The sequence below is a fragment of the Portunus trituberculatus genome, unplaced genomic scaffold, assembly GCF_017591435.1.
Source record: "Portunus trituberculatus isolate SZX2019 unplaced genomic scaffold, ASM1759143v1 PGA_scaffold_205__4_contigs__length_1045770, whole genome shotgun sequence".
Taxonomy (NCBI): Eukaryota; Metazoa; Arthropoda; class Malacostraca; order Decapoda; family Portunidae; genus Portunus; species Portunus trituberculatus.
Window position 1 is genome coordinate 163,090 of NW_025541373.1, and position 26,610 is coordinate 189,699.

General features: G+C 38.6%; 1 protein-coding gene across 3 annotated transcripts in view; it reads left to right on the forward strand.

Moving 5' to 3' along the window:
• Positions 1–26,610, forward strand: part of LOC123500348 (peroxisome assembly protein 12-like) — a 41,156-nt gene that overhangs the window by 1,828 nt on the left and 12,718 nt on the right. For 2 of the 3 annotated variants that reach the window (XM_045249053.1, XM_045249052.1), the window contains exons 2-4: positions 4,148–4,256; positions 9,452–9,651; positions 13,090–13,181. In XM_045249053.1, coding sequence (XP_045104988.1) covers positions 4,148–4,256; positions 9,452–9,651; positions 13,090–13,181 — 401 coding nt within the window. Of the gene's footprint in view, positions 1–3,375; positions 3,485–4,147; positions 4,257–9,451; positions 9,652–13,089; positions 13,182–26,610 lie in introns of those variants that run through there. The other variant, XM_045249054.1, reaches the window with a different exon arrangement.

Below are 26,610 nucleotides of genomic sequence, written 5' to 3' on the forward strand. Positions count from 1 at the left end.
TTGATGCATTTCATATTACTTAGTGTGGGATTGATGCCTTTCTTCACATTTCCCCAGCCTGTCCTTCATCAGAATCCTTGAAATATTGGTAGATGTTCACAATGAATAGCTACTGAATATTCTGCGGACAAAACTATTTTTTTCTGATAACTTTTTGTAATTTTATAGAATGTGTAGGAAGTCAAAGTGTCCCAATATTTTATGCACTTCTACTTGTGATGAGTGGAGGCAACAGAGCACTTTGACTGTACACCATACAATTTACCTTCACCTTGTCACAAATGGGGCCGCCGTGGTGCAGTGGAACCATGCGTGCTTTGGGGTCCGAGGGCTCTCCAAGCGCACGGGTTGGAATCCTGTCCACGGTCTGAGTGTAGGTTGGGCTTCCTCACTCGGGGCAACGGTTTCCTAGCGGGTGGGCTGGGTGGGCGGGTGTCCTGGTTTGTTAATATTAGGTTCTGTGTGTCCAGTAAGCAGATGGCAAAGTGTCCTGGTTAGGTCAGATAATGTTAGGTTAGGTTGGTTGCTCAAGATTTAATGTTTAGTATGAGTACTTGTGAGTAGCTGATGACACGACTACATGTTGTGGTGGTATATTCACTGCACTTTACATTTGTGAAGGTTTGTTTTTTGTGCAGGTGGTTATTGGGTGGTATTGATGCTTTTGAACATGAAGACATCTCACTGGAAACATGTTAGATTAGATTGTTTGTTTTGGTCACTTGATGGCAAAAACTGATCCAGAATAAAACTTGGATTTTTGAAGAAAGTCTAAGGAGACAAGCTGTCATATTTTGCAAAGGAAGGTCTTGTAAGTTTGTACCTTTATATGTAATATTGGCTAACCTTAGGGAATGAGGCATCATCCTCCCTGGAAACCCCTAAGCTAACCTAGCATTACCAAAACTAACCTAATCTGACCAGAGAGGCTTTGCCATCCGAGATTCTCCTTACAAGGGCACTTCTGCATCACAGTGGTTGTAGCAGAGCTGGGTATAACTTTAATTTTCAGAGGTGCATCTTTGACTTTGCTGCTTTGCTGCCGCTGTGTCTGTGTGATTTTATTTTTGGTTCTCCAAGTGTGACTTTGTGACTGTGACATTTTTTCCTGGTGTGATTCTTTTAAATTACAAAGTAGACTGTAGCGTGATCACAAAAACATGCTTTTATAAGGCAGAGAAACATACAAGCAGCCCCCGCTTAATGAATGGGTTAGGTTCCTAAAAAAACATTCGTTAAGCGAATTTTCGTTAAGCGAACCAATTTTAACAAGTTTGACCCCTGACATGAGCTTCCATTGAGTAAACAAAGTGAGAGTGCATCATAGTACAGTGAAAGGTTTAATGAAAGTAAAAATTATGAAGTTAAACATTTAAGCAGTTTAATTTAAGACTAAGTCATTATAATGTACACTAATGTATGTATGTACCTAAATTTATAATGCTGATGATCTTAAATTTATGAAGGGAAGGAGAGTGGAGCGGGAAATATTCTAGCTGGCAACCTGTGGAATGTAAACAAAGGGCACATCATTGTACTGCATACAAAACTTATGTACCACATTTCCACAAGGCTTTCCATTTTATCCATTGCAGAGTCACGAGTTGAGGTGGTTCTTTTAGCTTGCAAGGAAGATAGTCTCACCAGCCTTCTTAATAGAGTCTGCTGACTTGAAAATAGTAGAGACAGTAGATGGAGTCAAGATGGTGGCGAGCAGTGCCATTAGTTTTCTGGCCTCTCGTGTCTGTGAATAATATCCAGCTTCACTTCCAGAGTAAGAGACTTCCTGGTCTTCTTAGCACCGCTAGGTAACATTGTAGGGCTAGGTAAAATTGTAGGGCTGGTTGCAGGGTGCTTTGGTGGCTTGTTGAGTGAGGGAAGATACCCTGGTGCTGGACACTGTTATTGTTTTGAGCTGAGAGCAGGAAAGGGTAGGGGAGTGAGTGGTGCGCGTGTTGTCCATGAGAGGCGCTGGTGTATTCAAAAGCCTGTTGGCTTATGTGATACGGCGGGGCTTTCAAACATGGAAAAAATTACCTGGATAAAATTTTGTTAAAGCGAGTTTGGTGTTCATTGAACGAGCAGGTGGTAGTAAAATGAAACCTTTGTTGTAGCGAAATTTTGTTGTGTGAACCTTCGTTAAGCGGGGATTGCCTGTACGTATTATTAGCATTATTGTTATTATTATTTATTTATTTATTATTATTATTTATTTATTTATATATTTTATTTAATTTATTTATTTGTTTTTTTATGACAGCCTCAACTAATATGTAGAGGTCACCCTCCTCCTTCATGTCTGGCTTGGCCCGTCTTCTCTTCCAGTCACTACAATTTCTTAAAAAAAAAAAAAAACAGTTTGCCTTTGTTTCTGTTGAAAGTCATGGAAAATTGGCAGTGTGACTTTGCTCAGTCTGACTTTTCAAAACGTTTACAACTTTCAATTTTGTGACCTCATAATTCATGGTGCGGCAAAGTGGCACAGTTGCAACTTGGTGCTGTGTTGCCCAGCTCTGCGTTTTAGGTGTACGGTATTGAAAAGTATATGCCAAAGAATGGAAGTGAGTAGAATAGTAATAATGCTGGGAAAAGACTCTGGAAAATTATCATTTTATTATAGAATAAGATGTATTAACACTCACAAAGAAAAAAAGACTTTCAGTGTTGAGAAGAGGAAAATGACAATTTCATTTTGTGATCCTGGCCATGTCATAAAAATCATTTTAAGAATTACATTGATTTATTTAGCAATTATTATAACGACAACACTCAAAGTTCTTAGAACTTGACAAGAAAGAAAGAACTTGAAAAAGTAAAGTAGATAATAAGGCTCACTTTTGTAAGAAGTGTCAATAGTAAGCACAGTATTGTATGTTCTTTTACATAGGTAATTCTTGTGAGTTTCTCTTGAGGATGGGACATGTTACACAGCCAGCTTTGTCCTCTCCATTCCTTTCCTAAACACAGATTTATAACACACACATTTTGTGAATCAGCTTTGTTGTTATTATTCCCTCTCTCCACAGATTTTCTTCCACATATTATATAGCATGTTTAAATAACCATATCTAAAGGATACTGACCAAGGTAAAAACTGTAATGCACTATGTTTAAATACAAAAGTTGATATTTGTACCTACACAGTACATGATAAATAACAAAATTACAAAGTAGTAAGTTATGACACAGGATGCGGCCACAGATACTAGTGACTAGTCCTCCACTCACTCAGACATGCTCATTTTAAGATGAAATTATGACAGCATCATCCAATCCCAAGCCTTTTTATGGTAAGGCAACTATGTGTATTTAATTTGTTTGTTACCTTGAACTTTGCCAATCATTGTTGATTGGGCAAACCCAAGAGTAGATGCTCACCAATGGAAAGTCTTCACTATAAGCCAAAACTCAAATCCAGAACCTCCAGCACAATTGTGAGACACATGAACACCTGATTGCTGCAAGCCCAACAACTGACCTTCATGTAAGCTTTAACCCCTTCAGTACTGGGATACATTTTTACCTTCGGATTTGTGTGCAATTAGACCATTTTATTGATATTAGGAAGGGTCTGTGAAGGCCAGAAGATTAATGGCCTCAATCTTCACCATTTCAATCCCAACATAAGTTTTAAAGCAGTACAAAATCACCAAATAGTAAGCAGAATAAACATGGAAACACCTCATGGTACTGAAGGAGTTAAGATCATGTACCAATTAGGACATGATGTTAACCCCTTCAGTACTATGATGCATTTCCATATTCATTCTGCTTACTATTTGGTGCTTTTATACAGCTTCAGAAACTTATGCTTCAAATTTTGCTAACATGAGTTGAAGTCACATTCAAAATAGAACTCATTAATTTTGATACTGAAATTGCCAATCTCTCTTCCACCAGTTAAGAAATCCATGTATCATTTAATAAACACCAAGTTGAGAAGTGAGGTCATTGAAATGGACTAACTAACCTCACCCAATGAAACTCGGATGAGTCTCTTATCTGTATTTCAATTGGATGTTTTCATTTCGGGTTGTTGCAGAGAGTGATCCAGAAAGGTTTGGATGACTAACTAACCTCACCTAACCTAATGAAACCTGGATGAGTCCCTTATCTGTATTTCAATTGTATGTTGTTTTCATTCCAGGTTGTTGCAGAGAGTAATCCAGAAAGGTTTGGCTGGTGTCTTCAGTACAGCAGTGAAGTGTTCATGATCTTCAACCTTTTCATACAACACCACTACCTCTCAAATTACGGTAATTGTTCTTCTCTACTTCAAACGTCATTTTCCCTGTGAATAATGTCTGCAGCGTCTAGAACAGGCCTGTCAGCGACCCCCTGCCGTCATTAACTGAGTAGCCATTTTTGTCTTATACCATTTGTGTAAATACCTTTTTTCTTAACTGAATTACTCTTCTTGTTTATTTATTATTATTATTATTATTTTTTTTTTATTATTTTTTTTTTCAAGGTTAGAATGGATTAACAGCATTCTATTTCATTTCAAGGGGAAAATATGTTTTAGTTATGAGTAAATTGAACCAATTAAACTTGTATCTCAAGATATCACTGTATATGGGGCTGGTGTGATGCAGGGAACCATGCGTGCTTTGGGGTCCGAGGGGTCTCCAAGCGCACGGGTTCAAATCCTGTCCACGGTCTGAGTGTAGGTTGGGCTTCCTCACTTGGGGCAACGGTTTCCTAGCGGGTGGGCTTTGAGATAGGAGGTACCACAAAAAGTATCCCCTTTATCCCAGAAATTCCCGTGAAAAGCCCACATGGTATAAATAATATATATACACACATCTATATTGAAGTGAGCCACATAACTACTATGGAATTAGATGAAGCAATAACAGATACAAAAGCATTACAAATTAGGCCAGAGAAAGGGTCAGCTGGACAATGGAGTGTGCATCTTCATCAGTGTTGGTCGTCCTTAGCTCAGTGCCCAGTTTTAATGTGTTGATAGTGAAACAATTCTTTTGTAGGGCATTTTCACTGACACAATGTAATGCAGATGGTCTAACCCCCTTCATTACCATGACGTGTTTTCATATTTATTTTGTTTACTATTTGGTGTTTTAATACAGCTTCAGAAACATGTGTAGGGGATTAAAATAGTAAAGGCTCTGGCCAGGTACCTTTCCACCTTCATAGACCCTTCCTAATGTTATTAAAATCTTCCAATCATACCCAAATCTATGGTAAGAAATACATCCCAGTACTGAAGTGGTCAACAGACACAGCTGCAGATGAAGAGAAGACCTAGTGCAGTCAGTAAGGATAGATGAAGCACAAACACTCAAACAAGGCTTCATGAACAGTGTGAAGGAGTGAAAGGAGCTGAGATGGTAGCATGGAGTCTTTCCAGCTGGCAGTGGTCATAACAGCAAGTGTAAAGCATCACACCAACACAGACAGTATTAGAGAAAGGCATCTGTGTGATCAAGATACACAGCGGGGCATTGTTTAGTAAGGATGAGGTACACTGCAGGGTCAGGGAATATTGTTGTCTATTTCTAATGTATGGTATATGCAACTGTTGTAATCCTTAAAGGCCAAATGGACTCCTGGATCTGATAGAGCAGTGGTTCCCAACCTAGGGGTAAATTACTCCAGTTGGGTAATGAGCCCATATTGTTGGGGTAATGGATGTTTGGCATGGGATGAGGCAATCATTTTATATTTTCATATAATTTCAATCCAGCAAAAGAAGAATTTCTCACACTCAGGGCAAACAATGCATGGAAGCTTATGTTTGAGGCCAAGTCTAGTCTAGACACCTTTTGGATCTCTCATCTGCAGGATATACCAACACTAGCCTCTCGAGCAGTAGACATTCTTATAGGATTTTCAACCACTTATCTATGTGAAAAAGCTTTCTCTACTGTACTTGGAATGAAGACCAAGAAACGTAGCAGACTCAACGTGGCACATGACGCCCGAATAGCCCTTTCAGTCACAAAGCCAAGAATAAATAAACTGGCACAGGCAATACAAGCTCAACCCTCTCACTAAGAATCACAACTAGGTTGAGACTACTATACCTCTGAATATTATAGATCGCCATTATTGTATTGCATAGTTTCTATTAATTTTGTCTGCTTTTTATGTATGAAGTAAAATTACTTCTTTTCGTATTAAAGATTTGCATTATTGTATTGCATAGTTTCTATTTTGTCTGCTTTTGAAGTATTAAATAAAGTTACTTCTTTGCCTATATTACGAGTATTTGTTCATTGGGGTAATGGATAATTGTGAAATTGTATTTTTGGGTAATCGCTTCAAAAAGGTTGGGAAACACTGTGATAGAGTGATGGTTGTATGGGTCAGTAGTTTTGGTTGGTATGCCTGGGCTGGGGGGTCATTCACGGGGGCAGTGAATGCTGGACAGCTGCTCGTGACAGTGACAGACTGTGCATTTGTTTCCTTCTATCACTGCCACTTTCTCCTCTCTCTCTCTCTCTCTCTCTCTCTCTCTCTCTCTCTCTCTCTCTCTCTCTCTCTCTCTCTCTCTCTCTCTCTCTCTCTCTCTCTCCCCCCCACATTATGCCTTGGCTTGGTGGTCAGTGAACGCTGGACAGCTGCTCGTGACTGACTGTGTAGTTGTTTGGTACCTCGTAGTTTGTATTCAAGTTCTTTATGAAGAGACTTGAGTCAGCAGCATGTTACGTAGGGAATTAACTTTCAATATAGATACCGAGAAGTAAGTAATGAATTTAAGTTAGAACTATTAGACATTAATTATTATAATAGATGTTTATTTTTATATACAATTTAACATGTAATCGCATGAGCATAATTTTGTTACTACATACTTGACTATTTTGAAGAGAATCATTGTATTAACCCTTATGTTCCGGCGATCGTATATGAACGATTGCATCAGTGCGTCCGTAGCGACGGCAATTGTTCCCGTGATCAAGAATTTTCGCGCCACATGTTTGAGTTCCACGCGCGGTTTCTCGAGTCAGATGGTAAGTGGAAGTATCTGGCTTCTTTTTCCACCCGTAGTGTTGCCACTAGCTCTGTATATATAGAGGTAAGGAAGCTATTCTCCCATTCTGAGGGCGACACTTGGCAACCCCAGCGACCTGCCGTGTCGAAAGCACCCTGATAAGAGCGAAGGGACGTCTCAGTTCATAACTCACTATGGAACAAGACAGATAATTTTTATTTAGCAGTGCTTCTGAGCCTGACTACAGTGACAGTGATTATGAGGAAGAAACTGAAGAAAGGGAAGACAGCAGTAGTGAAGACTCGGAAAATGATTCAGAGGATCCACCTTTTTTCTCAGAACAGAGAGAAGACAGAGATAGTGGTGATGGAGAACACACTCCAAACATTGTATTGAGAACCCAGAGTGGCTCACGGAGATGCAGGCGTGCCTCTCATGTTCTGGGAAGACGATCAAGGGGGCGTGTGTGTGTGTGTGTGTGTGTGAGAGAGAGAGAGAGAGAGAGAGAGAGAGAGAGAGAGAGAGAGAGAGAGAGAGATGATACCTACATGTTATTTGCTTGAAACTTGATATGAAAAGGGGTGAAAGAATACTCTCTCTCTCTCTCTCTCTCTCTCTCTCTCTCTCTCTCTCTCTCTCTCTCTCTCTCTCTCTCTCTCTCTCTCTCTCTCTCTCTCTCTCTCTCTCTCTCTCTCTCTCTCTCTCTCTCTCTCTCTCTCTCTCTCTCTCTCTCTCTCTCTCATTGGAAGTGTACAATTTCTCTTCCAAAATGAGAGAGAGAGGGAGAGGGTGTGTGTGTTTGTGCAGTGTCATCGCTCACCGAGCTGTTTCTGCTTGCCGGATCACACAGCGGGCGGAGGAGGAATCCTTGATAAGGCAATAACTAAACTTTGAGAGGTCACATCGAGCTGGAAAGTACATCATTGTATTCAGAATAACAAAGAGAAAATTATTATTAGTATTCAAACAGTCTTCTGACAATTTCTAGGTTTACCATTTTTAGCCATCCTGGGATATTGGAAAATAGTTTAATCACCGGAACATAAGGGTTAAACCAGGTTGTAGTTGTCTATTAGCATGGCTGTGTCTGTGACAGTAAAACAGAGTATGGAATATAGAGTAGCACAGTATCCCCCTGCTATTTGCAAAGGTTACATTCCTTTCTTTCCTGCGAATCCTGAAAATCCGCGAATTATTGATGTAGTTTTAAAATGCGTATGTATAATGATATATACGCTAAAATATGCTTCCCAAACACATTTTAAAGACAGTCTTACTCATTAATACAGTAATAATGTAGTAATGTGTAGTAATGATAAATTAAAAGCAATAATAATGTAGTATGATATGTACATAGTAATGATATATTAAAATCATTTGAATCTTTTTGTACTTACCAATAATGAATGATGATAAAAATTTTTGTTGGCATTATAGGGCGTGAATAATACAGGGGTACACTAACAATTATATAACACTCCAAAAACTTGAATTCAAACTATCACTTTGAAAACCCACGTGAATCTGAGAGAGAGAAAGAGAGAGAGCTGTTTAGCGTCTCGCGCATGAAGATGTTTGTGACGTCACGTCATCTGCAGGCAATTAGCAGGAAGGAGAAACAATAGCTCGTGACTGACATTGTTATTTTAAAATTATTTACCAGTTATACTGTATCATCTCTCTTTTCTAATTTTTTTATTTTATATCAACTGACATTGTTATTTTAGAATGATTTACCAGTCAGGGTGAATGTGAGCATTTTTCTGCTAAAAAATGGCCTAAGAAATTCACAAAATTGCTGAAATTATGAAAAAAAACCTTTGAGAGCAAAATCCGCGAGTATGCAGGGCCGTGAATAGTGAACCACGAATGGGTGAGGGTATACTGTAGTAAGCTTGACTCTATGCAGCTTGAATTGCACTTACTGTAATGTTATGTTCCAAATTTTCAATCATAGAAGTTATAAATTGCAACTTTTTTGTGTGATTGTAGTTGAAATATTATTAACTTACATATCATTTTTGACACATTCTTTTTTCTCTTCTGTCTTTGTGCTAATAGACTTTATTGTTCAATCATGTTCATGTTATAGGAGGCAGTGGTGTTGTGGGATGGGGCAGACGTCTATGCATGGGTTTGAATCCCACCACGTACCACCTTGATACTTTGCCATTTGTGGAGTGGTTTAAAATTAGCTACATGTCACCAGGATACCCAGATTCTAAGTGGTTACACCAAAGATGCACTTGGGTGGTGATGGGCCTAATGTGCCCACCACTATGAATAAAATTGCCTGTGCCACTAATGGGTGGAAGCTCCAATACTCTTCAAGTTACATACAGGCATTATAGGCCACAACATAAAAAAAAAAAAAAATAAATAAAAAATCTCTGAATATCTCATGTTTTTATTATACTTAACATAACAACATTTTTTATTTCTTTACTTTGTTTATCCATTTATTTATTTCTGACGTTTTTTGTGTTGCAGGTTCATCCTTCGCGGAAAACTTTTACGACCTGAAAAGAGTAGAGTTGACTTCAAAAGCAGAGAAGAAGCCACTAACTTTATCACAAGCAGCTTACATCAAGTCACAGTTTGCCCTTGTTGCCTTCCCTTACATCCACACACAACTGGATCAGATTTATCAAGAACATCAAGAAAATCAAGATGAAATGCCTTCAAATCAGGTTTGTTTATGTATATCATATAAATACTCTAGTACGTGCTCATAAACATTCATCATTACAAGAGTATCTGATCTGGGTTGTTTAACATTATACAGGTATTCTGTACTATCCAATTCATTATTACACAATATTTCACTCTTATAATGTTTGTTCTTTGCCACCCTATGCCTGTTACACAAGGAATTATGTCTCACTTTTAACCCCTTAAGTACTGGGATGCATTTTTACCATATGTTTTGGATATAATTAGATGATTTTATTGACATTAGGAAGGGTCTATGGAGGTCAGAAGATTAGTGAGCAGAGTCTTCACTATTTTAATCCCCACATGAGTTTCTGAAGCTGCATAAAATCACCAAATAGTAAGCAGAGTGAATATGGAAATGCGTCCAGGTACTGAAGGTGTTAAGATGTGCCAGGTTTGTTGTGTAACTGACCACAAAGCTTGTTCTGGTATAGGCAACTTTACTGTCGCCACTTCATGACTGGTGTTATTTTAAGTGAATTACTGATAAGTACAACCTGTTAACACATTTTCAACATGCAGGAAAGTTGTTTTTGTTGTAAAGAATTTTGATTTAAGAGCCCCAGTTGCCATAGACTTATCACTAGCAGTTGCCTCAGAGCTAAACCTCGGCATCATTGGATACAACTGGACTATTTTTGACAGTTCAGGAAAAACAGGCCATTTTTCATAAAAGATATTGGCATCACACTTATCACTCCTCAGTCATCCACAAACTCTTCCTGTCCTTGTAGATTTCCTGGGAGAGTGAGAGAGTGAGAGTGAGTGAGAGTAGGGTTGTGTAGATGGTGTGTAGAGGTCTGTAAAGTTGATTGCCGAAATTCTAATTACTATGGCGTGTCTGTGGTGAAGAAGAAAAAGAAGAGAAACAAGGAGAGACACCACCACCACCACCACCACCACCACCACCACCACCACCACCACCACCACCACCACCACCACCACCACAACAAACACCAACATGAAACAAAACACATTAGCATCACATGTCTACAGTCACTTCAAAGCAGCGTACATCTGAGCAAGACAGTATATGCCACGAATCAAGCTAACAGTGAAGTCATTGTCCACACTCTCTCATTGTGTGTTGGGATGGATGTGTGCCGTGCCAATGTGGTTCCCGAGGCCTCCTTCACTCACCAATATCTCAGTCACTTGCAGGAGTGCGTTAATTTTTGTCAGCTTTTTAAAGGGCCAGAATGAACAAGCATTTTAATTTAGTGTTTTCAGTATTGTGAGTTTTTGCAATCCTTGATTTTAGTGCTAGTCAAAAGGAACCAGACAAGCTCAAAACTCAGGAGGATGGGTGTAGGTAGATAGATAAATAGATAGATAGATTGATGGATAGATGGATAGATGGATGGATAGATAGACAGATAGATAGATAGATGGATTAATTGATTGAGTGGGTGATTGATTGAATGAAACTGCATAAGTAGAGTCTAGTTTGCAGTCAAATTTTGGGCGTCATTCAGAAATACTTGAATATGAACTATGCTTTATCAGTGTCTTTATTTGATCATGAATTGAGTAGCAAGGAGGAGGAAACAATGGAGAGTCAAATATAAACGTCTCTGAGGCTTTACTCATGAGAATATTATATTAAGATTGGGGGATTGCATTGGGGCCGCCGTGGTGCAGTGGAACCATGAGTGTTTTGGGGTCCGAGGGGGTCTTCAAGTGCACGGGTTCGAATCCTGTCCACGGTCTGAGTGTAGGTTGGGCTTCCTCACTCGGGGCAATGGTTTCCTAGCGGGTGGGTTTTGAGATAGGAGGTGTCTCAAAAAAGTATCCCCTTTAGCCCAAAAATTCCCGTGGAAAGCCCACATGGTATAAATAAAAAAAAAAAAAAAAAAAAAGATATATCTATTATGCTACAACCATACTTGTGATTTTAGTTATGTATTTCTTATGCTGATGAGATGCTATTTTATTACGGCAACCAGATTAACTCCCTCAGTGGCAATAGGTATCTCAGTGGCGGTGCACATCACAGCCTCTCACTGCCAGGCTGGTGCCATCACTACCACCACTCATTCTCTGAACCCAGTCTAACCCCTTCTGCTCATAGTCTTCCACCGTAACTAAATATTATTGCTTTATATTGAAACCACCAAACTTCTTCAGCAAAAAATGTATTGACAGGTTGTTGTGCAGGTAACTCTTGATTTACGCGTGTTTAACCCCTTCAGTACTGAGACGTATTTTAACCATGACTTTTAGGTATGATTTAGTGATTTTGTTGGCATTAGGAAGGGTCTATGGAGGTCAGAAGATTAATGACCAGTCTTCACTATTTTAATCCTCACATAAGTTTCTGGAGCTGTATAAAATCATCAAATGGAAAGCAGAACGAATATGAAAACATGTCATGGTACTGAAGAGGTTAATTTACGCGTTTTTGTCAATACGCGACAAAAAAAATATAATTAATTAAATTTGCCTGATTGGTTTGCTCATACACGATTTGGCCAAACTGTACTTTCAAACTGAGCGCCAGTGATGCAGTGAGTGTTGCGTTGACGTATTCTTTGTTTTTTTGTTTTCTCTTATTAGTTTTTGCTTTGTCTTATTATTTCTTGCTTTTCCCTTTACTTTAAATACACTTCTAGTATTTAGAATGGTAAATAATAAAAACATGTTGATTTACCCAAATAAATAGAGTATTTTGTACAAATTTTTTTGGCCCAAATCCCACATCCCCCCTATTATCTAGTGTTTCTTATGAGAATTACATGTTTGTTTTACACCAGTTTTGAAATATGCGATGCCTCTTGGAACGCATCTATTGTGTAAATCGAGTTACCTGTACCAAACTTGTTCAGCAGAAAATATATTGACGTGTTGTTTTTATTTATAGCATGTGGGCTTTTCACGGGAATTTCTGGGCTAAAGAGGATACTTTTTGTGGTACCTCCTATCTCAAAGCCCACCCGCTAGGAAACCGTTGCCCTGAGTGAGGAAGCCCAACCTACACTTGGACCGTGGACAGGATTCGAACCCGTGCGCTTGGAGACCCCTTGGACCCCAAAGCATGCATGGTTCCACTGTACCATGACGGCCCCTTGTTGTACTGATATCTCTAGTGTTAGACTAAATTTACCCTTATTTATTTATTTATTTATTTTTTTTTTATGCAAGAGGGAAGGACAACAAAATATTAATAAAAAAAGGCTCACTTAATTAACATGGACAAAGAACTTTTCAACTCTTCTTGTTAATTCATTTCAGCTATTCATGTCTATTAATTTTGTGTTTAGCCGGGATATTTCAGCATCATTTAAGCACTAGATACTGCTTATTTGAAAAAGAAGTTCTCTCTCTCTCTCTCTCTCTCTCTCTCTCTCTCTCTCTCTCTCTCTCTCTCTCTCTCTCTCTCTCAGCCATTCATGTAGTTTTTCATTGTCTTTCAGGGATGGAGAACAAAGCTTAGAAGTATTTTTTTGAAGTGTTGGCCAGTGGTGCACTTTGCCTGGGAGCTCCTCACTTTGATTTTCTATGTCAGGTAAGTTTAGTCAATTAAATGATGGAGGGATTCCTTATTTTATTGGAGAAATTTTTGTGCAGCTTAGCATAGCAATATTTGATTACATAAGAATTGCTGTTTCAAACTGTGTTGTTTCATATAATGAGTTTTTTAATTTGTGTTCAAAAACTTTCAAAGATGTTTTTGGTACTGCGGATGAGGCTCCATTACTTTTGTGATTTAGTTGTAGTGTGAGAGAAAATAGAAAGCGTCATGTAGTGAGACTACAGATGGGGAGGCGTTCTGTGGCACAGGGACGCCACAGAACGCCTGACTTCTGATCTTTCTAAGGTTTCTGATTGGGGCAGAGTAAATATGGTAGTGTTCAATGCCTCAAAAACTCAATTCCTCCATCTATCAACTCAACACAACCTTCCAGACAACCATCCCCTCTTTTTCAATGACACTCAACCGTCCTCATCTACATTTAACATCCTTGCTCTGTCCTTTACTCATAATCTAAACTAGAAACTTCACATCTCATCTCTTGCTTACAGCTTCTATGAAGTTATGCATTTTGCAGCATCTCTGCCAGTTTTCTCGCCCCTCCAAATGCTAATTCTGTACAAAGGCCTTATCCATCCTTGTATGGAGTACTCTTCACATGTTTGGGGAGGAAGTCCACTCACACAGTTTTGCTTGATAGAATGGAATCAAAAGCTTTTCGTCTCATCAACTCCTCTCTTTCTGACTGACTGTCTTCAGCCTTTTTCTCACCGCTGAAAGTTTGCACCTCTTTCTATCTTTTCTTGCGATTTTCATGCTAACTCCTCTACTGATCTTGCTAACTGCATGCCTCCCCTCCTCCTGCGGCCTCACTGCACACGGCTTTTTTCTTTCTCTCATCCTCATTTTGTCCAAGTCTCTAATGCAAGAGTTAACTAGTACCTTTCTCTGGTAAACCCTGGAACTCTCTCCCTGCATCTGTATCTCCATCTTCCTATGACTTGACTTCTCTTGACTTTTAAGGGAACTGACATCCCAGTGGGCCTTTTTTTTTTCCAGTTTTTGTTGCCCTTGGCCAGTTGCCCCTCATGCATAAAATAAGAAAAAAAAATACAGTTAGCAAGGTCAAAAGAACATTAAGCATGAAATTATTGATAAAACATAACAAGAAATGCAATATGTGGCAAAGTCAATCTGAGAAGAGAAGCTAACAAGACAAAATGCTTGTGGCTCTGTCATTTTTAAATGAACAATGTGAGTGGTGGAACTCTCTCATGTATGTGGAATGTGCTTCATGCACAGACAAGGAAGGACCTTAGATAGAGTTAGCAGCTGGGGATGATGGCTCAGAACTCCTGGCATCACACTTACCACTCCTCCTTCAGTCATCCACAAACCAAAACTCTTAAGTATTATGGTGTTTCTGTGGTGAAGTGATGCAGTGAAGTAATTTTCTACACTCTCATTGTGTATTTACCTAGTTGTAGTTTTACAGGGCCTGGGCTTTATGCTCGTGTGGTCCCGTCTCCATATCTACACTTATCCAATCTTTCCTTAAAACTGTGTACACTGGTTGCAGACACTATTTCTTCATTCAAACTGTTCCACGTCTCAACACATCTTTGTGGGAAACTATACTTTTTAATATCTCTTAGATATCTTCCCTTCCTCAGTTTCTTACTATGCGATCTTGTGCTTCGACTGGCATATATTTCTCTAAGGATCAGATACTCATTGTCAATTTATAAACTTGTATCAGATCCCCTCTCTCCCTTCTCTGTTCCAATGTTGGAAGATCCATAGCCTTTAGTCTCTCCTCATATGTCATCCCTTCAAATTCTGGAACCATTCTTGTAGCCATTTTTTGTAATCTCTCCAGCTTCCTTATGTGTTTCTTTTTGTGAGGGATCCACACTACTCTTGCATATTCCAATTGGGTCTTATTATAGTACTTATCAGTTTCTTCATCATTTCTTTGTGCATGTAGTGAAATGCTATTCCAATATTCCATAGCAAATTATATGTCTCTCTGAAAATTCTATCAATATGGCTTGCCGGTTGATTATTTTCTTCTATCGTCACTCCCAAGTCCTTTTCCCTTTCCATTTCCTACTTTTTACTCCATTTCCAGATCTTATTTAGGTCTTCTTGCAGTATTTCACAATCCTTTTTTTGCTTTATAACTCTGCACAGTTTTTGCATCATCCGCAAACAGATTTATGTAGCTGTTCACTCCTTCTGGCATGTCGTTTATATAAATGAGAAAAAGTATTGGTGCCAATACTGACCCCTGCGGCACTCCGCTTTCTACTGCTCTCCACTTGGACTTCATATCTTTAACTACCGTCCTTATTTCTCTCCCCCTCAAATAATTTCCATCCATCTCAATGTGCTTTCTTTTAAGCCACCCTTCTCTAATTTCCACAGCAACCTTGCATGTGGCACTTTATCAAACGCCTTTTTTTAAATCCAAATAAATACAGTCAACCCATCCCTCTCTCTCTTGTACTCTATCAAATATTCTAGAGTAGAAACTCAGTAAATTTGTTACACACGACCGACCTTTTCTAAAACCAAATTGGCTGTTTGATATTAATTTGTTGTCTTCAAGGAATTCGATCTATTGTTTCTTTATTATTCTTTCACACATCTTGCATATTACACTAGTTAGTGATACCGGTCTGTAATTTAAAGGTTCTTCCTTCCTTCTGCTCTTATATATGGGAACCACCTCAGCTCTTTTCCATTCTACTGGCACTGTTCCATTTTCTATTGAGCATTTTATGATGTTGTATATAGGACTTGCTAGTTCTTCCCTACATTCTTTCAGTATTTTGCCTGAGACTTCATCTGGTCCCATTGCCTTTTCTTCATCCAGTTCCTTCATTAACTCTTTTATTTCAAGCTTGGTTACTTTAATCTCTTTCATATAGATGGTCTCTCTATTACCCTGTGGTCTTTCAAATTTGGATTCCTTAGTAAAGACCTCCTGGAACTTATTATTTAACAGTTCTGCCATACTTTTAGGGTCTTCCACCATCCCATTTTCTTCTTTTAACCTTTCTATTGTTTCTTTTTGTCTTATTTTTTCTTTTATGAATCTGTAGAACAATTTTGGTTGCTCCTTGCATTTTTCGACTATGTCCTTTTCATAGATCCTCTCCTCTTCCTTCCTCACCTTAACATATTCATTTCTTGCTATCTTGAAGTTTTCCTTATTTACTGCATTTCTATTTCTCCTCCACCTTTTCCATGCTCCATCTCTTTTCTCCTCTGCCCTGGCACACTTTGCGTTAAACCAATCTTTCTTTCCTTCTTCCTTAGGTCTATATTTCGGGACATATTCCCTGACTCCTGTTTTGTATATTTCCAAAAATAAGTTATATTTCTTTTGCATCCCCTCAGAGTTTTCCATCTCCTCCCAGTTAGCGTATTTGAAATAGTTCTTGAGATTCTCAGTATCAGCCTTTCTGTAATTTAATCAGTCTCCTTTGTATGATTCATTTCTATTTTCCTTTCCTTCTTCTATATCCATTTCTGATATTACATGGTCACTCTTTCCCAATGGGCACTTATATTTTATATCATCATTCATTTGTATACCCTTTGTAAAAACCAGATCTAATCTCGCTGGCTCATCGTTTCCTCTGAATCTTGTGTTTTCCTTTACTCTTTGGTCCATCATATTATCTATCATTAGGTTCAGGAATCTTTCTCCCCAGGCTTCTTCCCCCATACCACTTTCATAATTTTTCCAGTCCACTTCTTTACATTTGAAATCTCCTACTAATAACACTTTTCTCCTTATGTAATCTTTTAGTTCTAATTTACTTAATAGAATCCCATCTATGTTCATATACATCATTTTTTGTTTCTTACCCTTATCACTTTTAGTTACACTTGGTCCACTGTTGCCTCTTCCTTCTCTCTTATATACCATTTTCTTATCCTGTCTCCTAGAACTCTCCAAAAAAATGCCTTTTTTTCGTCCTCTGACCTTTCATTATTTTTTTCCCTTACTGCTACTGCCAATTCATTGTATCTCTTCCTTTCTTCTTCATTCTTATTTTTTCTTATATATATATATATATATATATATATATATATATATATATATATATATATATATATATATATATATATATATATATATATATATATATATATATATATATATATATATATATATATATATATATATATATATATTGTCACAACCCTAGACTCTCCCACGTCACTCTAAGGCATGCTCCATCCAGTAACCCTGCTAATGGGGCTGATTCCCCAAATAGTAGGTCTGATTAACAAGGTAACCCAAGCCAACTAACCCAGCAGCCACCACCCTGCTAGTGGCGTCACCTTGAAATATGGGGGGAGTGTAAGATACTAACTTTCCAGGACCAGTATATTAAATCACAGGAGTTAAGTATATACATATATTTACATAAGCATAGAAAACACGAACCATATCCCGTCACTATGTTACCCGTCACATACACAATCCGAAGCACAAAGTCACTCCACTCATGCACCACTTCACTCACGCTCCCGTATCCACACACCAACGCCACAATCACTCATTCCCGTCAACACTTATCGACAACCCAGGTCCAGCTAATTCACTAATCTCCTCACCATTCACCAACACATCATGAACACCAATATCACCACAGCTCCTTGCGTTTCACACCTCACTTACACCCTGTATACCTCTTGCCTATCGCCCCACCAAGCTCTCAACTATTCCCGTAGCTCAGACGGCGCTGGTTCACAATACAACCATTAAATCCCCACTCCTCAAAACAATTCACTATACACACTTATCACCATCACTACACCACCATAAGACCACCAAAAATACACCACCTCCAGCACACAGACAACCTAGCCCCAGCGCCGTCACGGGAAGAGTGTCTGGCACGACCGAAGCGAGGCCGGGGGTTAACTCGGGTCGCCCCGCCACGTCGACAGGCAGGTACTCACAATCCCTGCCATGTCACAAACTCTCCACATCACACATAAATTAACATATGTATAAGAATAACATAAATAAATGCATATTACACATGCTCTATTAAGCAAATAATTATATAAACCCAATAATCACAGTCAGTTATATTAAATATTTCAATAACAAATTCCCCTATATAACAAACACTATATACAATGATTTAACTATTGAGGTAGGGCAGTGCGGCTGTCACAATATATATCCTTGGAGCATTCTGTTTCTCTGAGTTTTGTTGTTCTATATAATATCTCTTCTGTTGCTGCTTGTGATTTTAGTAATATCTTAATTGGTCTTGTTCCATCTTGATAGGGTCCCATTCTGTGAATTTCCTCCTCTAGGTTCTGCCTATCTTTGTCATTTAGATTTTTTAGTAGGTCTTTAACTGACTTCATTTCCTCCTTTTCCCTTCTTGGTCTATATTTTACATTTTTTTCTTTTAGTCTAAAGATAATTACACACTTCTTTTTTTCTGCAATTTCCCTTACTACATTTTCCTTTTCCTTAAGGACTCCAATAATTTTGTTTGCCATGTTCTCGTCTCTTTCTTTTAATTGTTCTTGAATCACCTCCTGTAAGTTATCTTTGTCTTTCTTATCTTGTACTCTCCATGCCTGTACTTCTTTTTTAATCACGTCATGTACTCTTTCCTCTTCTTTGCTAACTAGATCTTTCAGGTCCTCTTTTTCTTTCTCTACTTTACCAAGTCCTTCATCCATCTGTTTCTTATACTTGGCTAGTTCTTTCCTCAGTTCTGCATTCTCTACTCTTAACCTAGCTTCACTTTATTCCAATTTTTTTTATCCTTTCTTTCAAGTTCAGAAACTCTTTCTCCTGTTCATCGTTCTCTTTACTTCTCATACTTTCTCTAATCCAGTTGTCTAATTTTTTCTCTAAAGTTAGAACTCGCCTATGGAGGGCGGTACTTGTCTCATCAAATCCTCCAAATTTAGCCTCTTCCTCATCGTTATCATCCTTTTCTTGTGCTCCTTCCCTATTCTCATACCTGCTTATGGGTGTAAGTTCTTTTCTACTCATGGTGCCTTTCAATGTAGTTTCTGGAGACTATTGCCACTCAAGTCACGCATTTGCCCAGGCCTCTGTAAACACACAATCTTTGGTATTGAGATCAGCTGATCGCAAGGATTGTTTGGATGGCTGTGTCTGTGAAGTTCCCAGGCTAAGTAAGCACTTGAACTGTTGTTAAATCTAAATCTTTTTACATCACACTGGGTTTGCTGTAAAAGGTAGAATAGAAGTGTTAAGTGTAGAAGAGAGTAACAGGTGAATGTCATTGAAGAAGGTGATAATCAATTGATTGGGGAATAGTTGTCATAAATCAAGAAAGTACAGACGCCAGCACTTGACTCCTTGCCAATCCTGGCCATGTAATTTCACAGTAGCAACACCTGGTAGCCCCACACCAGGTGAAGGCTTGTTTTCCTTTGATTGGTTCAACTCTCTCAAAAATTGAGCTTCTAGGCTCCACCCACTAAACTTTGCCCACCTGGTCCATGCCTTCATTTTCCTTGCTACCACCCTCCTGTGTGTGTGTGTGTGTGTGTGTGTGTGTGTGTGTGTGTGTGTGTGTGTGTGTGTGTGTGTGTGTATTTACCTAGTTTTACCTAGTTTTAGTTTTACCTCTTTATGTTCTTGTCTCCATATCTACACTTATCCAATCTTCTTTAAAAGTGTACACTCTTGCAGACACTACTTCTTCATCTAAACTGTTCCACGTCTCAATACATCTCTGGAAACTATATTTTTAATATCTCTCAGACATCTTCCTTTCTCAGCTTTTTACTATGCGATCTTGTGCTTCTGTCATATTCTTCTCTTAGGATCAGTTTCTCATTATCCACTTGGTCCATTCCGTTGATCAATTTATAGACTTGTATCAGGTCTCCTCTCTCTTCTTTGTTCCAAGGTTGGTAGATCCATAGCCTTTAGTCTCTCCTCATATGTCATCCTTCAAGTTCTGGAACCATTCTTGTAGCCATTTTTGTAGCCTCTCAATTTCTTATGTGTTTCTTTTTATGATCCACACTACTCCTGCATATTCCAATCTGGGTCTTATTATAGTATTTATCAATTTCTTCATCATTTCTTTGTCCATGTAGTGAAATGCTACTCCAATATTCCTCAGCAAATTATATGTTTCTCTAAAAATTCTATCAATATGGCTTACTGGTTGATTGTTTTCTTCCATTGTCACTCCTAAGTCCTTTTCCTTTTTGACTTTCTCCAGTTCTACTCCATCTCCCATCTTATAGATTCCCACAGGTCGTCTTTCACTCTTTCCCATTTCCATGACATGGTTTTTGTTCACATTGAATTCCATTTCCCACTTCTTACTCCATTCCCAGATCTTATTTAGGTCTTCTTGCAGTATTTCACAATCCTCCTTTTGCTTTATAACTCTGCACAGTTTCTATCATCCAAAACAAATTTATGTAGCTGTTCACTCCTTCTGGCATGTCTTAATATAAATGAGGAAAAGTACTTGCCAATACTGACCCTGTCACTCCGCTTTCAACTGCTCTCCACTTGACTTCATATCTTTAACTACCGTCCTTATTTCTCTCCCCTCAAATAATTTTCTATCCATCTCAATGTGCTTCCTTTTAAGCCACCCTTCTCCTCTAACTTCCACAGTAATCTTGCATGTGGCACTTTGTCAAAGCCTTTTTAAATCCAAATAGATCAGTCAACCCATCCTCTCTCTCTTGTACTCTATCAACTATTCTAGAATAGAAACTCAATAAATTGTTCACAAGACCGTCCTTTTCTAAAACCAAATTGGCTATTTGATATTAATTTGTTGTCTTTAAGGAACTTGATCCATTGTTTCTTTATTATTCTTTCACACATCTTGCATATTACACTAGTTAGTGATACCGGTCTGTAATTTAAAGGTTCTTCTTTCCTTCCTCTTATATATAACCACCTCAGCTCTTTTCCATTCTACTGGCACTGTTCCATTTTCTATTGAGCATTTTATGATGTTGTATATAGGACTTGCTAGTTCTTCCCTACATTCTTTCAGTATTCTGCCTGAGACTTCATCCAGTCCCATTGCCTTCTCTTCATCCAGTTCCTTCATTAACTCTTTTATTTCAAGCTTGGTTACTTTAATCTCTTTCATATAGATTGTCTCTCCATTACCCTGTGGCCTCTCAAATTTGGATTCTTTAGTAAAGACCTCCTGGAATTTTTTATTTAATAGTTCTGCCATACTTTTTGGGTCTTCCACCATCCCGTTCTCTCCTTTTAACCTTTCTATTGTTTCTTTTTGCCTAATTTTTCCATTTATGAATCTATAGAACAATTTTGGTTGCTCCTTACATTTTTCGACAATATCTTTTTTTAAGTTCTTTTCCTCTTCCTTCCTCACCTTAACATATTCATTTCCTCCTTGAAGTTTTCCTTGTGTGTGTGTGTGTATGTGTGTGTGTGTGTGTGTGTGTGTGTGTGTGTGTGTGTGTGTGTGTGTGTGTGTGTGTGTGTGTGTGTGTGTGTGTATTTACCTAATTGTATTTACCTAATTGTAACATACGGGAAAAGAGCTATGCTCGTGTTGTCCCGTCTCCATATCTATTAATGTCCAGCTTTTCTTAAAATCATGAATATTCCTTGCGTTGACCACTTCCACGTCTAAACTATTCCATGCTTCCACCCTTCTATGAGGGAAGCTATATTTTTCACATCTCTCCTATAAGTGGCCATTTTAGTTTTTCCCATGCCCTCTCGACATTCTTTCATTCCACATACACAGATCTTCCCTATCCATTTTTCCATGCCAATCATCACTCTGTATATTGCTATCAGGTCTCCCCTTTCTCTTCTGTTTTCCAGGGTCGGAAGTTGCATTCTTTTCAGTCTGTCTTCATAAGTCAAATCTCTTAAGTCAGGCACCATTTTGTTGCAGCCCTCTGTACTTTCTCTAGTTTCCTTATGTGTTTCTTTAAGTTCGAGCCCACTGTATTGTTGCATATTCAAGCCTCGGTCTTATCATTGCAGTAATTATTTTCTTCATCATTTCTTCATCTAAATATACGAACGCCACTCTTATGTTCCTCAATAAGTTCAATACTTCTCCAATTATTTTGTTTATATGTCTCTCTGGCGATAGGTCATTGGTAATTGTCACCCCAAGGTCTTTTTCTTCATGACTGGTTTTATGTCTTCATTTCCTATCTTGTACATACTCCTGATTCTTCTTTCACTCTTGCCAAACTCTATTTTCTTGCATTTTGTCGTGTTGAACTCCATTTGCCATGTACAGCTCCATTTCCATATTCTGTCCAAGTCTTCCTGGAGTAGTTCGCAATCTTTGTCACATCTCACTTTTCTTAACAATTTTGCATCGTCTGCAAATAGGCTCACATAACTGGACACCCCATCCACCATGTCATTTATGTAGACTGAACATTACTGGTGCCAACACTGATCCCTGTGGAACTCCACTCTCCACCAAGCCCCATTCTGATGGTCTGTCCTTAATTATTGTTCTCATTTCTCTTCCTACCAAAAGTCTTCCATCCATTTTAGTAAACTGCCATGCACTCCTCCTACCATTTCAAGTTTCCAGATCAGTCTCCGGTGTGGTACCTTATCAAAGGCCTTTTTTAAATCCAGATATATTCCATCAGCCCAACCATCTCTTTCCTGTATTACATCTATCACCCTCGAATAGTAACATATCAGGTTTGTCGTGCATGAACGCCCTTTTCTAAAACCAAATTGACACTCACAAAGTATGTCATTTTTCTCCAAGAAGTCTGTCCATCTATTCTTCACCACCCTCTCACACATCTTAGCTACCACACTTGTAAGTGACACTGGTCTATAGTTCAATGGGTCTCTCTTGTTACCTGATTTATAGATTGGGACAATGTTAGCTCTTTTCCAGTCTTGGGGCACTACACCTTCCCTTAATGAGGCATCAATTACTTCACAAACTTTTTCTGCCAGTTGCTCCTGCATTCTCTTAAAATCCATCCTGATACCCCATCAGGTCCCACAGCTTTTCTCACTTCTAAACTCCCCATCATATTCTTGATCTCCTCCACAGTTACTTGAAACTCCTTCATAATCCCTTTCTGTTCCATTACCAGTGGTTTGTCAAAAGCAGTCTCCTTTGTGAATACCTTCCGAAAGCATCCATTCATAGCCTCTGCCATTTCCTGGGATCTTCACTGCATACTCCATTTACTTCTAAACTTTCAATACTTTCTCTATTTTTGATGTTGTTGTTCACATGTCTGTAAAAAGCCTTGGTTGGTCTTTACATTTATCAATTATATCCTTTTCTTGTTTCTTTCTTTCTTCTCTTCTAATCAACACATATTCATTTCTTGCTCTTTTGTAACTTTCCACTGCTTAATCCGTCTTTTCCTTCTCCACCTCTTCCATGCATCCTCTTTTCTTGTTCTAGCCTTTTCACATCTATCGTTAAACCAGTCCTGCTTTCCAACTTCTCTATGTTGTCTTATTGGTACAAATTTTTCTCACCTTCTTTGTATATTTTTATAAATTCCTTCCACTTTTCATTTGCTCCTTAGCACTCTTGAATTTCATCCAATTTGTCTCTTGAAAGAATTTCTTTAGGTTTCCAAAATCTGTCTTGGCATAATTCCATCTTCCCACTTTATATTCTTCATTTCTTCTAGATTTCTCTTCATCTATCACCTTGAACTCCAAAACTGCATGATCACTCTTTGCTAAAGGGCACTCCACCCTCATCTCCTCAATGACCATTGGCTCTGTACTAAAGACCAAGTCCAGTCTTGACGATGCTCCCTCTCCTCCAAACCTAGTATCTTCTTTGACCCACTGAGTTAACACATTTTCCATTGCCAGTGTCAATAGTGTATTTCCCCATGTTGTCTCTGATCCTTCCATTGACCAGTCCTCCCAACACACCTCTTTACAATTAAAATCTCCCATCATTATAGTTCGTTCACAGCCACCCAACATTTCTTCCAGACATGTTCCTGTATCACTTATCATTTCTTCATATTCCTGTACTGACCATGCATTTGTCTTAGGTGGTACGTACACCACTATGTAGTGCCTCTTTTTCCTTCATTAGTTTCTGCTCTGATCTTTAGCACTTCTGCCTTTCCCATACCTTCTTTCACTTGATCCACCTTTATATCTTTTTAACCAGCAACATCACTCCTCCTCCCATCTTACCTACTCTATTTCTTTTCCAAACATTATATTTCCTTCTCCAACCATCATCAGGTCTTCTCCTCTCTCAGTTTTGTTTCAGTAAGACCCACAATATCTGGGTTCTTGTCCCTCAAGTAATCGTTGAGTTCTAAAATCCCGATATCACTCCATTTATGTTGGAATACATTACATTCGCTCATATGTAAGTTTCTTTAGTCCTTTCTTGCTGTACTTTTCTGGGTTATGAACCACTTCCTCAGTCTCATATCCAAGATTCTCCAGAAAAACTCTTTCTTCTCCTCTTCTGTCCTCTCTTCATTTTTTTCAAAGCCTCCTTTCTCAACTCATTTAACATTTCTCTTTCCTTTTCACCGAGATCTCTTCTCAACCAAATCTTCCTTGTTGTTTCCTGCTGGGCTAGCCTCCATGACTTCTCCACCAATTCATCTACATCCTTTTGTGACTTAAGTTTGATTCTTATTGGCCTCATACCTTCTCTTGTGAACTTTCCAATTCTATGGAAGTCCTCTATTTCTTGTACTAGGTCTTTTCCTCCTCCTGCACCACATTAATGATATTATTTATCACCTTTTTATGTTTTCTCTCTCTCCATTTTACTCGGTGTCTTATCCTCCTCCACACCAAATATCACCACACATCTCTTTTTGTCTACAGTTTCCCTCACCAATGTCTCATTTGACTTAATAACCTTCACCACTTTCTCAGCAATCTTCTCTTCTATGATCTGTTGATCTATAATTTCAGCAAGGCCCAAAGTTTTCTCCCAGACTCTTTGATTTCCTTTTCCAGACTTGCAACTTTGTAATTTACCTCCTTTCTTTCCACTTCCTGACTTTTTTCCATTCAGCCTGCTTCTCCATCACTTTTCCTAGAGATTCTCCACATTTTCGCAATTCACTTTAATTAACTTAACTTCCTCTTTCAGTACTGCATTTTCCTTCTTCATATCGGCACTCTTTCATTACATTGTCATAACTCGTTTCCAGGCCCCATACTTTTCAAACAGTTTTCAATTTTACCTTCCAACTCCAGAATTTTCTTCACATAAACGCTCTTCTCCATTATTCCTTGAAATCCTGTGAAGTCTGATTCATCTTTCGAGTTCACGGCCGCCATGTTGCGCAGATGTAAACAAACCAGCTGATGGCTCAAACGCAGGCTACAGTTTATATTCACCTTCCCTGGACATTATTTTGCTAATCAACAGTTAACATGACTGTATGGAGACGGGACAAACATTACAAGCTCCTTTCCCACCTTGTGTGTGTGTGTGTATTTACCTAATTGTATTTACCTAATTGTAACATACGGGAAAAGAGCTATGCTCGTGTTGTCCCGTCTCCATATCTATTAATGTCCAGCTTTTCTTAAAATCATGAATATTCCTTGCGTTGACCACTTCCACGTCTAAACTATTCCATGCTTCCACCCTTCTATGAGGAAGCTATATTTTTCACATCTCTCCTATAAGTGGCCATTTTAGTTTTTCCCATGCCCTCTCGACATTCTTTCATTCCACATACACAGATCTTCCCTATCCATTTTTCCATGCCAATCATCACTCTGTATATTGCTATCAGGTCTCCCCTTTCTCTTCTGTTTTCCAGGGTCGGAAGTTGCATTCTTTTCAGTCTGTCTTCATAAGTCAAATCTCTTAAGTCAGGCACCATTTTTGTTGCAGCCCTCTGTACTTTCTCTAGTTTCCTTATGTGTTTCTTTAAGTTCGAGCCCACTGTATTGTTGCATATTCAAGCCTCGGTCTTATCATTGCAGTAATTATTTTCTTCATCATTTCTTCATCTAAATATCTGAACGCCACTCTTATGTTCCTCAATAAGTTCAATACTTCTCCAATTATTTTGTTTATATGTCTCTCTGGCGATAGGTCATTGGTAATTGTCACCCCAAGGTCTTTTCTTCATGACTGGTTTTATGTCTTCATTTCCTATCTTGTACATACTCCTGATTCTTCTTTCACTCTTGCCAAACTCTAATTTCTTGCATTTTGTCGTGTTGAACTCCATTTGCCATGTACAGCTCCATTTCCATATTCTGTCCAAGTCTTCCTGGAGTAGTTCGCAATCTTTGTCACATCTCACTTTTCTTAACAATTTTGCATCGTCTGCAAATAGGCTCACATAACTGGACACCCCATCCACCATGTCATTTATGTAGACCGAAACATTACTGGTGCCAACACTGATCCCTGTGGAACTCCACTCTCCACCAAGCCCCATTCTGATGGTCTGTCCTTAA